At 46.0% G+C, this 18,314-nt stretch overlaps 1 protein-coding gene across 6 annotated transcripts in view; it reads right to left on the reverse strand.

Annotated features, from left to right (window-relative positions):
- Positions 1 to 18,314, reverse strand: part of AKAP9 (A-kinase anchoring protein 9) — a 254,911-nt gene that overhangs the window by 154,629 nt on the left and 81,968 nt on the right. For all 6 annotated transcript variants that reach the window (XM_088443864.1, XM_088443860.1, XM_088443863.1 and 3 more), the window contains 4 exons: positions 13,730 to 14,101; positions 4,772 to 4,996; positions 3,799 to 3,942; positions 3,302 to 3,405 (listed from right to left, as the gene is read on the reverse strand). In XM_088443864.1, the coding sequence (XP_088299990.1) occupies positions 3,302 to 3,405; positions 3,799 to 3,942; positions 4,772 to 4,996; positions 13,730 to 14,101 (845 nt within the window). The remainder of the gene's footprint in view (positions 1 to 3,301; positions 3,406 to 3,798; positions 3,943 to 4,771; positions 4,997 to 13,729; positions 14,102 to 18,314) is intronic.

Raw genomic sequence — 18,314 nt, forward strand, 5'->3', positions numbered from 1 at the left:
AGTAGAGCCCTCATGTAGTGCCCCTATATAATGCCCCTGTAGCAGTGCCCCCATATAGGGCCCCTGTAGCAGTGCCCCCATATAGGGCCCCTGTAGTAGTGCCCTCATGTAGTGCCCCTGTAGTAGTGCCCCCATATAATGCCCCTATAGCAGTGCCCCCATATAATGCCCCTGTAGCAGTGCCCCCATATAATGCCCCTGTAGCAGTGCCCCCATATAATGCCCCTGTAGCAGTGCCCCCATATAATGCCCCTGTAGTAGTGCAGCTTGTACAAAGAAAAAAAAACGAAAAAACTCTTACCTTAATCCCCGCTCCTGCATCCGCCGCCGTCCTGTCCGCCCGGCTGCTCCTCGGAACTATGGGAGAGACGTCATGACATCTCTCCCATAGTGCGCATGGAGAGAGCCGGAAGCTGGAGTTCAGAATAGGGATGGGTAGATCGATTCACTGCACTGAGTTGAGCCTCATGGCTCAACTCAGTGAACTGTGTCGAGACACGGCTCTTTAGAAGAGCAAGCGCTGGAACCAGCAGGGGAGCCAGCGACTCAGAGTGAGTCGCTGACAGCTCCGCCCCCCCGCAGCCCAGCACTACAGCTCAGGGTTCTCACTGACTCTCCTGAGTCAGTGAACTCCCCGAGCCCTGGCTGTAGCTGTGCGACTCAGTGAGTCGCTGACAGCTCCGCCCCCTACACTGCTGATCTGACACAGTGGAGAAGTATAATCAGGTCGGATCAGTAGTGTAGGGGGCGGAGCTGCCATTCACTAGCTCCCACTGACAGAGAGGCTAGGGGAGGTGGGTGTCTCGACTCACCAAACACTGAGCGACTCGAATCATTCGCTCATCTGAATGATTCGAGTCAGTGTGTTGAGACACTCACTCACTAGCCATCTCTAGTTCAGAAGAGAACTCCAGCCTCTGGTTAACGCGGCGCTGCAGGGAAGAAGTCGGGCGTCCGTTGGTAATAACATCTCAGTGGGCGTCCGGCTTAGAGCCTCCCTGCGGCGCCGGGCTGGAGGACACTTGCGCCAGTGACCTCCATTCCTGGGGGTAATGGATGGACAGCCGGACATGCAATGATTAATATGCATGCCCGGCTGTCCGTCCATTACCCCCAAGAATTTCATTTTTACCCCATTTGGGGTAATTTACCCCTGTTCCCCGACCAGTGCCATAAAGTAAAGACAGATGAATGTTACCCCTCAGTAGACATCAGTGTTGGAGGATGCATGGACTGAGCAACAGATTAATACCCAAACTGAACACAGTCGCTGAAAAGAAACTACTGGCATGCTCTGGGATCAGTAGTACTTCAACAACTGAAGTGTCATTAGTTTCCCTCACCAAGATTATAACATAAACCAGCTCAGGTGGTTAATACATGAAAACATCCAGACTCAGAGCAACTTGGTGCAGTGACATATCATAATATCTATATATCTATCTATCTATCTATCTATCTATTCCAAGGCTATCCAGAGGACAGAATTATACACGTGACACCAACGACATGTGCTGGATATTACTGGTCTACAAAACATAAACAAGGAACTAAAGCAGAGTGCAACAGCCAGAAGAGTTGTTGGATATTACAGATATATAAATGCATAGAATTAACATATTTCTAACAAAGTCCATTTTTATGACCAGCTGAAGCTTACAGTTTATAAACATATCAGTTTGTGACACCCAGAAACAAGCATTCTGCCTGGGCATGGATCTACCATTGTCAGACAAATGCCCTAATCAGGGTCATTCACACAGACTGCGCACACTCCCCCCACACTGCTGAGGTCACACACACTCCCCCCACACTGCTGAGGTCACACACAGCCTGCACACACTCCCCCACACTGCTCAGGTCACACACAGCCTGCACACACTCCCCCACACTGCTGAGGTCACACACAGACTGCACACACTCCCCCACACTGCCGAGGTCACACACAGACTGCGCACACTCCCCCCACACTGCTGAGGTCACACACAGACTGCACACACTCCCCCACACTGCCGAGGTCACACACAGACTGCGCACATTCCCCCACACTGCTGAGGTCACACACAGACTGCGCACACTACTCCTTGCAGTTGTCATACACACACACACACACACAAACACGGCACAAGGGGCTTCTGCAAGGGGCACAGAAAGCACACACCCTTCCCTTCTGGGGTCACTCACACAGACTGCATAATCCCCCTCAGTGATGGGGTCATTCATAGAGCATGTACACTCCCCTCACTGCAGGGGGCACTCACACAGCATGCACACACCCCTCACTGCAGGGGGCACTCACACATCATGCACACACCCCTCACTGCAGGGGGCACTCACACATCATGCACACACCCCTCACTGCAGGGGGCACTCACACATCATGCACACACCCCTCACTGCAGGGAACACTCACACATCATGCACACACCCCTCACTGCAGGGGGCACTCACACATCATGCACACACCAATCACTGCAGGGGGCACTCACACAGAATGTACACACCCCTCACTGCAGGGGGCACTCACACAGAATGCATACACCCCTCACACAGCATGCACACACGCCTCACTGTAGGGGGCACTCATATAGCATGCACAAACCCCTCACTGCAGGGGGAACTCACACAGCATGTACACACCCCTCACTGCAGGGGGAACTCACATAGTATGCACACACCCCTCACTGCAGGGGGAACTCACATAGTATGCACACACCCCTCACTGCAGGGGCACACACACACACACACAGCATACCTCTTGCTGCTGGGGTCAGTCACATGTCATACCTCTTGCTGCTGGGGTCAGTCACATGTCATACCTCTCATTGCTGGGGTCAGTCACATGGCATACCTCTTGCTGCTAGGGTCAGAACATGGCATATCGCTCGCTGCTAGGGTCAGAACATGGCATATCTCTCGCTGCTAGGGTCAGAACATGGCATATCTCTCGCTGCTACGGTCAGAACATGGCATATCTCTCGCTGCTAGGGTCAGAACATGGCATATCTCTCGCTGCTAGAATCAGTCACATGGCATACCGCTCGCTGCTAGAATTAGTCACATGGCATACCTCTCATTGTTGAGGTCAGTCACATGGCATACCTCTCATTGCCGGGGTCAGTCACATGGCATGCCTCTCATTGCCGGGGTCAGTCACATGGCATGCCTCTCATTGCCGGGGTCAGTCACATGGCATGCCTCTCATTGCCGGGGTCAGTCACATGGTATACATGTCACTGCTGGAGTAACCCACACTGCCTGCACACAACACTCCCAAGTAGGGAGCACTAACACAGCATACCTCTCACTGCTGGGGTCACTTGAAGGGATCTCCTTGTCCTCCTCCTTCCTCTCTCCATCTTCGTGCGCATGCTCTTCCCCCTCTGGCTGAGGCTCAGGTTCATCCTGGTTCAGTTTTTGCAAAGGTAAGTAGGAGAAAAGAGACAGGAAGCCGGTCATGCCTCAGCCAGCATAAAGAGTCAGACATAAAGCCGTTCACCCATTTTCTTTTCTAAAGACAACTTAAAGCAAGTCAGCATTCACCTAAACCTAAAACGTGTCATTAGCATGCAGGGAAGTGAGATTGCTGTAGCTCCACAGACAGACTACTCCCGACAACACTACGGTAACCATAGATGGAGCCAATCTGTCATATAAACACTGTAACTCCACCCTCTCCCCACTGTTATCAGAACACAGGAGCTATAACTTGATACTCAAAAGGAAAAATAAACAGTACAGGCAACATAAAACGGGAGCCTGCAGAGTTCAGCAGGCAGCATCCAGACATGATCATACCTGTGTCTGAGAGCTGTTGTCCTGCACAGTCGTGACAGGCGTCCGTCCAGCGGCTTCTGCGCAGGTCTGCTTCATGGACGCCAGCTCCTCCAGCAATATCCTCTCTCTCTCCGTGACCTGATTTTCGCTGATCGCTGATGCGTTCTGAACAGATTACACTCAGTTCACTTCCTTGCTAAGTACTACACAGTAACAACTTAAATGTCCACCTCTCTGGAGGCGAAAAATACTGGGATGGAGATTGGTTCTGTAGGCTGATTTTGTCAATGAATCCTAAAGTGTGGTAAGGTCGGCATAACCATTCTTCCTATATGGCTCTGATGTGGTCAGCGCTCAAATGACTAAAGCTATACAGATATGTCCATGTGAATGGTATGTACTAAGTGTAACTGAATTTCAATAAAGTCACAAACAATGCACCGTTACCTTTACCCAGTGTATATAATACAACAATGAGGACTGAAGGCCATGTGCACGCTAGGGACCACAGAGATGAACTGTCCTATCTCTGTGGTCTCATCAGAACACTGAGCATTCTCACATGTACTCTTTGACAAAACATTTAACGTTTAAATTGTTCCATCCGTCTACATGTGTGAAATCCTGGTCATCATTATTCAGTAAAAATGCAATATTATTACCCAGTCCATCACTCATGTTAGTTCTCCCTCCTTATAGCACCCCTGTTTATTGCCAAACATGCACTAAAAATAAAAAAGGGCTTTATAAAAGTGATCAATCCATTATAAGTCACCCACTCCCCATCATTATAACGCCAGCTTCAGCCTTTCTATACAAGGTGTTTGCCAGTTTTTCTGGTTAGCCATTTGTTGTACTATTTTAGCCACACAAAGGTATCTACGTCCACACATTTGACTAAGACAGGGCAGCATGGTTTTTGATTACAGTGCAATGCAAATCCCATATTATTCTGGGTAAGACTGTTCCTATGACAGTGGAGTTCACCTCTTACCTCTGCTAGTTGTGCCCTGAGCTGGTGCAGCTCTGACAGGAGCTGTTCCTGGTCGTACATCTGTCTCTCCAGCTGTGCCGTGTGAGCCAGCCTCAAGGCCTCGTTGGCTTGCTGGTACTCCTGCTCCTGCCTCACCAGCTCCTGCGACATTTCCTCCACTCGCTCCTCATACATTTGCTTGAATTTGGTGCTTTCTGCACCCATTGCAACCATTTGGTTATAGTCCTGCAGAAAGAGGACGATGTCAAGTACTTTCCGCCACATCATTCAGAGACCTCTCAAGTTGCATCGACACCTAGTAAACGGTCCAGCTACAGATGTGCCCACATACATCTATCCTCCGAGCGCTACAAGTGGCATTACACATAGCGCATGAGCGTCTTTTCGTTCAACTTTTTCCCTTTACATGGGTTGAATAGGACAAAGAAGCAGCTTCTGCTGATTGAAATGATATGCAGCATGCCTATTTGTGCGTGCGACTGCAAGTGTATCTGCATGCGAGATGCTACGTTACAGTGCCAGCGGTTGTGACACTGTAACGTAGCATTTCGTAGCAGTAGGGTTTTCCTTCATTCGTCTGTTAAAGTCACTATTCATGGCTCTGACTTCCTGTCACTTCCATGCCCTGCCTCACATCATACCACCTTGTCCTCACTAACAAAATGACACGAGCGGAGAATCACTGGGGGAAATTCAATTGACCCAATGTGCCTTTCAATAAAGGGACATAGCTTTTGCCGGTATCGCAAATTTTCCAGCGCTCCTCTAGGTATATAGACACAGTTGTGCATCGCAGTGATGTCCGGCAGAATATCGTGTCGTATTGAAATTCCCCTTCATTGGCTCCCACATGATCAGGACAATAATCTTTGGGTTAAGTAATAATGAGAGTTATGGTAAAACTTTGTTAACTCTCTATCTTCGAAGTCCATAGGGTTCACAGGGAGACATTGGGGTGTAGGGCGGACCGGACACCAACAGCAAAGCTTTTCAATCCCAGGATGCTCCGGTACTTCCCCCTATACCCCGCCCACAGCCTGAAGGCAACTCAGTTTTGTTACGATACCCATGGCAGGAGCAGGATAGGAAAAAAGGAAGACTGGTACACTGAAGAATCACACTCTCACACAAAGAAGGAAACAAGTGACCAATAAAAGAAACCTATAGAAGCCAGGTGCATCAGGGCGGGTGCCCTGTGGACCTAAGGATTTCGAAGAAAAAAGTAAAAAAAAAAGGTAAGTTTTACCATAACTCTTATTTTCTTCTTCAGGGTCCATAGGGCTCCACAGGGAGACATTGGGGATGTCCCAAAGAAGTTGTTCAAGGGCGGGAATGCTCCTACACTGATAGGAGAACCCTGCGCCCGAAGGAAGCATCCTGAGAGGCCAATTAATCAAAGGCATAAAACCTAAGAAAGGTGTGGACAGAAGACCTGGTGGCCGCCAAGCATAGCTGTTCAGCTGAGGTGCCACAATGAACTGCCCACAAGGGACCCACAGAGAGAGTAGAAACAGCAGAGACTGTAGTCGGAACAGGAAGGCCTGTCTATGTGTAAGCCTGTGAGATAGTCATACGAATCTGGCCAGTCTGTTTGTTAGCTGGCCATCCCTTCTTGTGGAATCCATATAGGACAAAGAGGGAGTCCGATTTCCTGATGGAAGTAGTACGGTCCACATAGATCTTTAGAGCACAGACCACATCCAAAGAGACCTCACCTGCCAAGAGGTCTGGTGAATTAAAGGCTGGAACCACAACTTCTGTATTCAGTTGGAAGTGAGAAACTACCTTAGGAAGGAAGCCTGGGCGAGTTCAAAGAATAGCCCTATCATGAAGAGATATCAAAAAGGGAGAGCGGCATGAAAGCGCCCCTAAATCTAGTACCCTACAGGCAGATGCTATAGCCAGAAGAAACACAGTCTTCGAAGTGAGCCATTGGATATCCACCGATGCTAGGCGGAGGTCTAGATCCAGTCCAACCTGAAGAAAGGCAAGAATTCTAGAAACTCAAAAGACCTGAGGATCATAGTTTCGTGTAGCACACCATTGGAAATATGAATGCCAAATTCTGTGGTAAATCCTAGCTGAGGCCGGTTTACATGCTCTAAACATGGTCTGGACCACAGAGATAGAAAATCCCTTATCCATTAGGAGGGAAGTCTTAAGAGCCAAGCTGTTAAAGACAGACGGGCTAGGTCCAAATGTAGACAAGGACCCTGAGACAACAGGTCTACTCGTAGAGGAAGTTGAAGAGGAACGTCTATGGAGAGTCTTAGAAGATCCAAGTACCAATGATGTCTGCGCCAAGCCGGAGCTATTAAAAGGACTGTGCCTCCTTCCTGTCTGAAATTCTGAAGCACTCAAGGAAGTAGGGATATTGGAGGGAAGAGATATGGCAACTGGAACATGTTACCGAAAAGGCGTCTATGAAGGCCGCGTCGTGGTCCATTGTTCTTGCTCCATAAACTGGAAGTTTGATGTTGTATCTTGAGGCCATGAGATCCACTTCTGGTAGACCCCATTTGTCCACCAGAAGCTGAGACATTTTTGGGTGTAGAGACCATTCTACTGCATGCACGTCGTGACGGCTGAGGAAATCTGCTTCCCAATTGAGAAGCCCTGGGATGAATACTGCTGAGATACAGTAGCTGGGAGATTGCATTCGGCCCATGTGAGAATGCGGGACACCTCCGTCATTGCTGATTGACTTTGAGTACCCCCTTGATGATTGAGGTAGGCCAAAGCCATGGAATTGTCAGACTGTACTTGTACTGGCCTGTTTTTCAGAGCCAGAGTGAGAGCACAGTATATGGCTTGACGTTCCAGGATGTTGATTGGCAACATTGCCTTGATTGGGGACCATAGGCCCTGGAAGGAGTAGTGGCCGGTTACTGCGCCCCACCCATGGAGGCTTGCGTCCTTGGTGAGGAGCTTAATCTAGGATCCAAAAGGCACGACCCTAGTTCAAATGGGGAGTCTGTAGCCACCAGGCTAGGGACAGGCAAACATCTAGGGGGAGGCTCATCTTCTGGGATCCGAGCAGACGAAGATCAGGTGTTGTAGGGGCCTGGAGTGAAACTGGGCGAACTCCACCATGTCGAAGGTGGATACCATTGATCCCAAGGCCTGCATTGCAGAGTGAATCGACTCTCTGTGACTGTAAAGCAGTCTGTGTAGTCTGTACTGTATCACTGAAATCTTGTCTACCGTCAGGAAGATTCTCTGAATTCTAGAGTCCAGGAGGGCTCCCAAATGTACCAACCTTTGAAAGGGTGTCAGGGAAGACTTCTTCCAGTTGATCAGCCAACCGTGCAGGTGTAGAAAGGTAATGGTTACCTGCAGATGGCGTTGAAGAGTCTCTGGGAAGCTTGCCAACAGCAAAAGATCGTCCAAGTATGGGAGCAGTCTGATCCCTTGACGACGAAGTGAGGCCCCCATGACTGCCATGATCTTGGTAAAACCCCGAGGGGCCATTGAGAAGCCAAACGGTAGAGCCTGAAATTTAATATGTTGCTGTAGTATAGCAAACTGGAGATATTGTTGATGAGAAGGCGCTATAGGCACATGTAGGTAAGCGTCCTGAATGTCCAGGGAAACCATAAAATCTCCAGGCTCCATAGCTAGGATAATAGAATGGAGAGCTTCCATATGAGACTTGGGCTCCCTGATCAATTGTACAGATATCAGAGATTGAAGATAGGCCAATGAGACACAAAGGGTAGAATAATAGCCCTTGCCCTGTTGTGAGGAGGGGACCCGCATTATTACTCCTGAATTCAGTAAGGACTGAATGGCTTCGTGGAGCAGCAGGGCCTTGGTTGAGTCCGATGGAGGTCCTGTGCAAAAGAAATGTTGGGGGGGGGGGGGGGGGTTGCCTCAGGAAGTAGAGGGCGTATCCATGGGAGACCACTTCTCTTACCTAGGCATCTGACATGGTCTGATACCAAACCTGGGCGAATTGAAGAAGTCGGCCTCCCTCCCTGGGAGCCCCCAGGGAGAGGTCCGGCCCGTCAGGCTGCAGGCTTGTCCATAGACTTGGCTGGTGGATGTCTAGTAGCCCAGGCCTGTTTGTCCCTAGGCTTGGAGGCCTTGGCTGACGTCTGGTGCCGTGGAAAAGACTGACCTTTGGCTTTTCCTTGAGGGCAAAAGGACCAAAAGGATGACGTCCGAGGCTTTGTATTATATGCAGAGGGCAGGAATGCCGTCTTGTTAGCCATCAAGGTAGTCACAATTTTATCTAGCTCTGGATTAAATAGGATGTCCCCCGAATAGGAAAGAGACTCCAGAGACCATTTTGAATCTGAATCTGCTTTCCAGGACCGGAGCCAAACGATACGACGGGCCACCACCAAAGTGCAGATATCCTGGAGGCCAGGAGAGCCATATCCATGGCTGCCTCACCTAAGTAGGAGATTGCATTCCTAATGCGAGATACATAGAGTTGTTCCGTGAAGCATCAGAGGGAAGTGTTTCTTCTAGAGTTTCTGACCAACTCTCAATGGCTTTCGCCACACAGTCCGTAGCTCTAGCAGGACGAGTAATAGCTCCTGTAAGAGAGTAAATAGATTTATGACAAGCTTCTATACGTCTATCTTGAAGGAGGTAGCAGTTTGAATGGGTAATGTCACATTTTTAAGCAAACGAGTTACATGAGAATCTACCATTAGGGGAACTTCCCATTTAGTGCAATCAATAGCTGGAAGAGGGTAAAAAGGAACTGAATCGTTTTGGGATTTGAAACCTTTTACCAGGCATGATCCATGCTTCACTCATGTGATCAGATAGCTGGTCTGATTGAGGGAACTCTGGTAAAACTACCCTTTGTCATTTAAAAAGTGCATTCTTTTTCTTAGGAGCGGGTTCTTCCTCTTCAATTTGTAAAATGGATTTTACAGCTCTAACAAGAGCAGGTATATCTAGCTTAGAGGGTGGCTCCTCTTCTCCGGAGACGGAGTCAGAGTGAGGGAGGTCTGCATCTTCTGCCTCCCCAGATGATATGTCAAAATCAGATAACTGAGTGGACTGGGAGGAAAACAGAGCCCGTTTAGAGGGTTTGGTAGGTAAAGGCTTTTCCTTGTATAGCAGTTGCTGCAAGGCTGTAGAAGTAGTAGCCAAACTCTGTACTGAGGTAGACAGCATGTCTACCCATGGGAGAGGCAAAGGATTTGCGATTTGCACTACGGGGACGGCTCTCTGTTCCGAAATTTTTGCCAGCATTTGTGAAAATGCAGCCCAGGGAGGGTCCAGAGGGAGAGACACCGGGGCTGAGGGACCAGGGGCTGTGTAGCAATTAGTGCCAAGCCCATCCTGAATAAAGTCCACTGGGGCCAAACCCGCTGAGCAGGCTTTACTTGACAACACAATAGGGACAGGATCCTCAGGCTGTTAATTATTCTTTCCTCTGCCCGCAATAGTAGTGATAAGATGCAGTAAACACGTTTCAGTATGTGAAATATGGCACAATGTATATAGCAAACGCGCTATATATGAATAAAATATCATATGAAACAGCGCTATATATGGCACGATGTAGTATGCAACAGCGTTAAAAATGACAGCATGTAGTATGCAACAACGCTATATACGGCACAAGGTAATGTGCAGCAGCACAATATATGTATATAAAGGTAGCACAATATAGTGTGCAACTGCACGGCTGGTAGCCCCCCGGGAGTGACAGCGCTTTATAAGGCACAAGTTAGTTGCAAAAGCGCTACATCTGATACCAGGGAGTGTGCAACCGCATTAGATCTGGCACCATGGAGTGTGCAACGCAGTGTCATGTATGCGATAGCCCTCACAAATGTGAGGTACAATGACCCGCTATATCTTAGTATTACAGCGTACAGTAGAAGAAAGAGATAGCTATAACTGACCGTATAGAAAAGTAGAAGTTAGCGCTAAATCACATTTTCTGCAATGGGCACTAATATCAACTACACAGACCACAGTGGCTGATAGGAAATAGCACTGTATGACCTGGCCCTTGGGAGAGGTACACAGGGAGACTGGACCCAGCGATTCCCAGAGACCTGCTTGCCTAAAATGGCTGTCGTGTGTCTCTAAAGGGGGCGGAGGGTGAGGGAGGAGCAGCCCAGGGAACACCAGGACTACAGTGGAATGGCTCCCTGAGCTGGGGGGAGGGGCTGCAGGGAGAGCGCCTTTTTCCCCTGGCTGACGTTAACCACAGGGTCCCCTGGCCTTAATTATGTCTCTGCGCCAGTAAGTGAATGCCCCGGTGGAGTGGTGGGCTGCCTCCCCAGTGTCCACATCAGCTCCTTCGGTCTGTCTCCAGAGACCGGAGGCAAGACTGCACTATTATGTGGGTCCCTGCGAACAGGGTTACGCCTTACCTGTACCCTAGATTCCGGGCTTGCTAGCTAGTCCCCTTCTGAGCCCCGCCGAGAGTACCTAGCACAGGCTTGGTGTCACAGCGCCATGGAGGGGTGATGGGGTGGCAGCACAGACGTCCGGAGGACAGTCTGGTGCTGCTCACCCTTCTGGTAGAAATAAAAATGTAATACATGAAAATAAAAGCGTGGGTAGAATAAGGCAGCCCTCTGGTATAATGGTGGTCCAGCTCCATGCCAGACACCAACGAAACTGAAGTGCCCTTAGGCTGTGGGCGGGGTACAGGGGGAAGAACCAGAGCATCCCGGGTTTGAAAAGCTTTGCTGTTGGTGTCCGGTCCCTCCAGGTCACATCTACACCCCAATGTCTCCCTGTGGAGCCCTATGGAACCTGAAGAAGAAAGCTGGAGTGTGAATATAATAAGGTGCTCATTTTAGACATGTTCAACCGATCCGATGGAAGACAAAACCACAATGTACAATTCGCCTAATAAGTGCAGGGAGCACTTTCTATTGGCATACGGGATCAGACTGAGACACGTAGCGAGTTCTATGGACCAGAAACCGTCCAATAAACATCAGTTAAGAACTATTCCTTCTTTTAATGACAATCAATTATTCGATTGTGAACATTCTATGTAAATAACTACGTTGGCACGCCGTGCTTAAAGTGGAACCGCCACAATATTAAACAAATAATATTAGACTCATCACAGCAAAATAATGCGTTTTCGATTTGGTTATCAATGAATATCATAAATAAAAAACAAAGTGGAACAGACTTTGCTATAAATCTTAATGGGAGGGTGGAGTGAGCAAAAGTATGGGGGCTCAGTGGACCTGCAGCTCCAGCCCCCACCCCCTATGGATGTGCGGCCAGATTGAAGTAAAAGAAGCAGTTGATGCATGGACCAAGAGCTTCCTATTGGTCCGCTCAGTCACACCACCCTAGGCAACGCGTACAGAAGTATTTTTACCCCTGCATAGCCTGGGAGGGGAAGGAACAGATGCAATGGGGCCCAAAAGTCCTCTCGGTAGCCCTGTTAGATGTTTGCTGATTTATGAAAAGAAGTCAAAGTGCGCAGTCCTCAGTCTACACTAAGCAATCACCGTAATGTCGCCAACACAACGCGCTAAAACAGAGTATCTTGAGTAGCTTTCATGTTACTCGGCTCAATCTGATGATGCCAGTCATAAATGCAATGGCATTGCTATGTAATATATCATCTGTAATATAAAGTGCTAGTGCCCATTTTGACCAAATTGGGTTTGCCAATTTTATTCAGATGGGTACTGTGACAAGATGGTCTTATTCAGATGGGTATCGCGACAAGATGGTCTTATTCAGATGGGTACTGTGACCAGTTGATCTTATTTAGAAGGGGACTGCAAATAGATAATATTATTCAAATGGGTACTGTGACTGGGTGATCTTATTAAGATGGGTACAGTGACTAGGTGATCTTATTAAGATGGGTACAGTGACTGGGTGATCTTATTCAGATAGTCAGCCACAATTTGGTCATTATATTACAAACTGTGGACATCCAATGATCCAACATTTCCTTTGGCCATAATAACCAGCCAACTGTTTACTTTGGGCCAGAACTAAAGTAATCATCAATATGAAACTTATGGTGTTTAATTTGGACGCACTCTCAAGTCACAATTATGTAAAACCAGTCAATATAAGTTAGAGAATTCAGATACAAATGAGGTCAAAAGGGGGGCTATACTATATTCAGCAATCATTCAGGAATAAAAGTAGAATAACTCCTTAATTTGTACTAGATGTACTCTTGATACACATGAAAATTACTTAAGTAAGGAGTCAGAAAAGATCTGACAGATGAGAAAAATAATGACATACTTCTGTGTTATCCTGGACTATACATTTGTCCTGAAATAAGAGTTTGAACTACACATTGACACCTTTTAATAATACAAAATATAGCTAGACAACATTTAACGGTGAGAATATAATGAACAACCATAAATTACCATGGCACAATTGCTAAGATAATAATAAAAAATGAAAAATGATATACTGAATAGCACATGCTACTTACAGCAATGCAGCACACCCGCAGCCCCTCTCCTCACAGACTGAGAGATCCTTCCTGTCTGTTCCTCATTACCTGAACAAATATTTGACTTTCCAAACAAGACACTTTTCCGACACAATTCAAACTTGTTTCCCGAGAATCATACAATGTGTTTATTGTTTAATAATTTGTCACAAGCTAGGACTGAACAACAAGTTACTTAGCATCGAACATCAGTTCTGCGGTTCCTATAACCTTTCATGCAGGCGCGTTCATAAATCAGTAAATCGTACTGAACTGACAAGCCCCCATATTGTCCAGACGGACAAAATCGGTTTAATATGCGTAGACACGTAAGAGGCCCAAATGGAAAATGATGAAGTTGTCAGAAGCCTATTGCTGCTCTTTATACACAGATACACAGATATATAACTACAGAGACTCAGTATATGGTGTGTTACAGAGAAGTACGATACATACAAACAGAACATTGCCTGGTGAAGTTGGGAATTTAAAAACTTCTCAGCAAAGTCCATCAATGAAACAAATGGAGTCTCTGCACTTACCTCTTCTTTAAGAACCACAGTTTTTTCCTTGGAAAGAGGCTTTATTCCAATTTCTGTATCACAGCCTTCTGGGGTCATCTCTTTTTTATTAGAAGCTGTATTTGAGGACTGTACAATCATTAATTCCACATCTTCAACGTCTCTATCAAGCATTTCCTTTAACTGCATTCCCCCCTGGAGTTTCCGTTCCGAGGTCTGCTCGTCGCGTCTCTGCTCGTCGCCGAGCTTCTGTCCATCCTGGTCAGTGACCTCAATATCACGGATCTGGCTGCGCGGACAGTCCTGCTTCCCTGCTAACTCTACAGTCTTCTGGGAGGACAGCCGTGTAAGCTCAGACTGCTGGGCAAATGCTATGGTCATCTCAACAATAACCTAACGCGGATAGAGGAAAACACAGGATTTACAGCCAAACGTGAGCGTATTGGGAAGTAATTGGAGCACATAGAAGCATGCAGGTACCAGTAATTATGTTATTCCCAACCCGCTCAGCTCTAACTACTGTAAATTATGAAACGTTAAGATACAAAATAGAGGATGACAGTATTGTAATACACATTACATACAATCTATGGCTTTTACAGATTGTACGGAGCTGGGGGCCATTTGCAGATTGCACGGAGATACTAACTATGCCCATCAAATTTTGGGTACACGAAAATAGGTGCAAGCATATATTTAAGTCCCTACAATGATTTTTAAAAATTCTTCAAAAATGCACCTGCCGCTACTAGCCGCAATAAAGAAAACACCTGCCGCATACTTTGGGACCCCTCTGCAATCTATTTTGCTACTTTAGGATTTTGTCCCCCATATATATTTTTTTAACCCCAAAATGAAAGTAAATTTATTGGGGTGTCCCGATTTTTTTATTTTTTTTATTTTTTTGACACACATTAATTTTAAGGGACATTCGCAGGGGTGCAGGCTATTTTTTTAAGCCTGCACCCCTCAACCCCAATTCTGCACTTTTTTTCGCCAGCAAAACACTGGGGAAAAGTTATCCCCATTTTTTTACAAAGACTTTTCGAACCGGCGAAAAGTCTTTAAAATTGAATACGGGTATAATGCAGACAGGCGAAAACGACGTCATCGGCGATAAATTATCTAGCTTTTGTTTACTCGCTTATTGCAGTGTGCTCAGCTTTACAACATTAAACATGATGGTAAAGCATGATAAAGTTTAGACAGTGATGATGCTTCCCAAAGCTGTACTAACATGCCGACATGTCGTGGTGACATACCGGTACAGCTGTCCCTCTTTGGCTTGTCGACACTGTAACGGTCGATTAGCCAACAAGATCCCTGCTGGGGGGAATGATTGTGTTTTTGTGGAAAAACAAAGAAAACTAGTGAAAATATATCTATTTTTTTATTACAATTTTTTTTTACTATTTGGCCCGTATTGAATTAGTTTTGCGTACGCGATAAAGTTTCGCCTGCTGGAGTTTTCTCCTACATCACGTCTTAGAGACCCGGAAACTTATCGGGCGTGTACCCGCGATTCACCCTATTCAATTCCAAAAGACGCGAAAAAGGAGCAATGCGAAGTCAGCACAAGCGAAAAGTGGTGTCTGAATTGGTGAAATTAGCCTGAACCCCCCAAAAGATGCGGAAACATTGGGGATCAATCTAGTAGTGTCCGATTAGCCCTAATGAAACAGTTGGGGTAGTTACGTTCGCACAATTGCCTCTAATTAGCGTCTTTGTACAAGTGGTGAAGAATAGCATAAATCAGTATTTTCAGGAGAAAATAAGTAGTCCTGTCAAATTTGGGGTACTTGAAAATGGGTGCAAGCATATTTAAAAGATGCTAAAGTGAAGTTATAAGAAACGTAATAAACGCACCTTCAGCAAGCACCTGTAATCCAAAAAACACCAAGGTCTATTTTGCTAAGTTTTATGTTTGTACCCCCACTTTGCACTTTTTCGCCCCCTTTTTCAAAGCGCTTTTTTGGGGTGTTCCTCACTTTTTTTACGCAGTTATCCTTTGGGGGGCTGTCCCAAGGGTGCAGAGTGGTTTCCCCATCTTTGCACCCCAAAATATCGATTTTCCACTTTTTTCTTCACCTTTTCAGAGGAAAATCTTTCTCGCCTATTACATTGCATGCGTTGCGTTGCGTTTTCGCGTACACAAAAATTGTTTGCAATTGAATATGGAGATAAGTTTCCGACTGGCAAAAAGTCGCGGATCTCGGCTTATCGCTCCGAATTGAATACGGCCCTTAGTGTGAAAGCATATTTAATAGGTTCTGAAAACGCCCGTTAAATGCTTTAAAATAACACCCACTGGCTACAATTTGCTCTACACTGGACTGTACATTATCTGTACATTATCTTATGGCTCCTAACCACTCGCACATACTCCTGAGCTCGGCAATGATACTTGTACAGAGCTCAGTAAGGAAAGTCATTCTGATTGTGAAAGGAGAGTGAGACCTGATAATGCCTTGAAACTTAATCCTATCCCAGTAATGTCTACTAATGAGACATGGAAACCAGATCTGGATGTCCAACAAATGTGCCTGGTTCTATCTGACTGGGCCCTGACCTCAGGAGAAGAATATAACAGGGTACAAAGCCTAGACAAGTACAAGAGCCTGCACACACCCTCTGGGTATGAGAGAACGTGTGCTGAATTATACATAACACGTACATATACATCTATGACCAGTTATAGGGGTATCTGTGTGTGACATAATAGACAGCTTTTATTTTACAGCCCATTTGCTAGGGAAAACCAGACAAAAATAACAAATAATATATAACTATACTTAGACTATTGTATTATCATAGACAATCCTCTCTACCAGATGTTGAAAATGGAGTGATTAAATTCTATAGAAAATGGGGACCTTACATAGATACGCTAGATGCCGAATCCCAAGCACAGTCATCGGTAAGGCTTTTGAATCGGGATGTAGTCGTTATACCGACAAGCGGGATGCCGTCGCTTAGAATACCGGCACCCGTCAAAAAAGTGGAGATGTTGCCCATAGCAACCAATCAGATTCTAGCTATTAGCTTATGGAAGGTGCCCATAGTAACTAGTTAAATATCAAGTAGAATCTGATTGGTTACTATGGGCAACGTCTCCACTTCAAAAAACTCTCACTTTAGTAAATATACCCCTTACAGTCATCGTGAACTCCCCCTTTTTTTTAAATTCCCTGCCTATTGCTAATCCACTGTATTGGGGTTACTAAGAATTAGAGATGAGCGGTTCGGTTTTGACTCTTAATTTAGCGCAACTTCAGATTAGTTCAGATTGATGTTACTTGCTATCCAAAGCACGCGAGAGCCGGATAGCCAGCGAGAGCCGGATAGCCAGCGAGAGCCGGATAGCCAGCGAGAGCCGGATAGCCAGCGAGAGCCGGATAGCCAGCGAGAGCCGGATAGCCAGCGAGAGCCGGATAGCCAATATCATGCTGTTGTTGAGATCTGAACATAGCCGAGTAAAACCCGAACCGATCAATTCTACTAAGAATGTTAAGGAAAAAGTACTGTTTGATCCTTATATTCTTGTGGGTTCTTCTGATGAATCTCCCTTCCCTCCCTCCTTATATCTCTTTCCTGATGTGTTCCCCCTCCCTCCTCATCAAAGTGTCTACAGTCCACAATTACTTATTTTATTACTGGTATAACTGTATTCCATCTTACATGTTTGGGAATTCACTCAGATTTGGACATTTTGTGAGGACTTGCGTACAGCGTTTGACATGATTAGTACGAAATGGTTCTCTCTATTTTTGCATTGGAATGAACATTATATGTGTTATATCTGATTATGCAAGATGTAAAAGTAAATGGTCAGTTGGATGTGAAATATTCCTCATGCCATTGCCATTTATTACTCACTGTGTACGGTTATTTCCCTGGGAGAAGTCAATAAAAAATATAATATTACATTATTACATATATATATATATATATATATATATACACACACATAGTTATATACAGTCAGGTGCATAAATATTGGGACATTGACAGAATTTTCATATTTTGGCCTCTATTCACCACCACAATGGCTTTGAAATGAAACAAACAAGATGTGCTTTACTGCAGACTTTCAGATTTCATTTGAGGGTAATTACATCCAAATCAGGTGAACGGTGTAGGAATTACAACGGTTTCTATATGTGCCTCCCACTTTTTAAAGGGCCAAAAGTAATGGGACTATCAACTCAAAAGCTATTTCATGGACAATTAAGCTGATAAAAGGTCAGGAGTTGATTCTAGGTTGATTCTAGGTGTGACATTTGCATTTGGAATCAGTTGCTGTCGACTCTCAATATGAGATCCAAAGAGCTGTCACTATCAGTGAAGCAAGCCATCATTAGGCTGAAAAATCAAAACAAGCCCATCAGAGAGATAGCAAAAACATTAGGTGTGGCCAAATCAACTGTTTGAAACATTCTTAAAAAGAAAGAACGCACCGGAGAGCTCAGCAACGCCAAAAGACCCGGAAGACCACGGAAAACAACTGTGGTGGATGACAGAAGAATTATTTCCCTGGTGAAGAAAAACCCCTTCACAACAGTTGGCCAAATCAAGAACACTCTCCAGGAGGTAGATGTATATGTGT

Source organism: Taudactylus pleione, unplaced genomic scaffold (assembly GCF_031769625.1).
Source record: "Taudactylus pleione unplaced genomic scaffold, aTauple2 ptg000335l, whole genome shotgun sequence".
In the NCBI taxonomy this organism is placed as follows: Eukaryota; Metazoa; Chordata; class Amphibia; order Anura; family Myobatrachidae; genus Taudactylus; species Taudactylus pleione.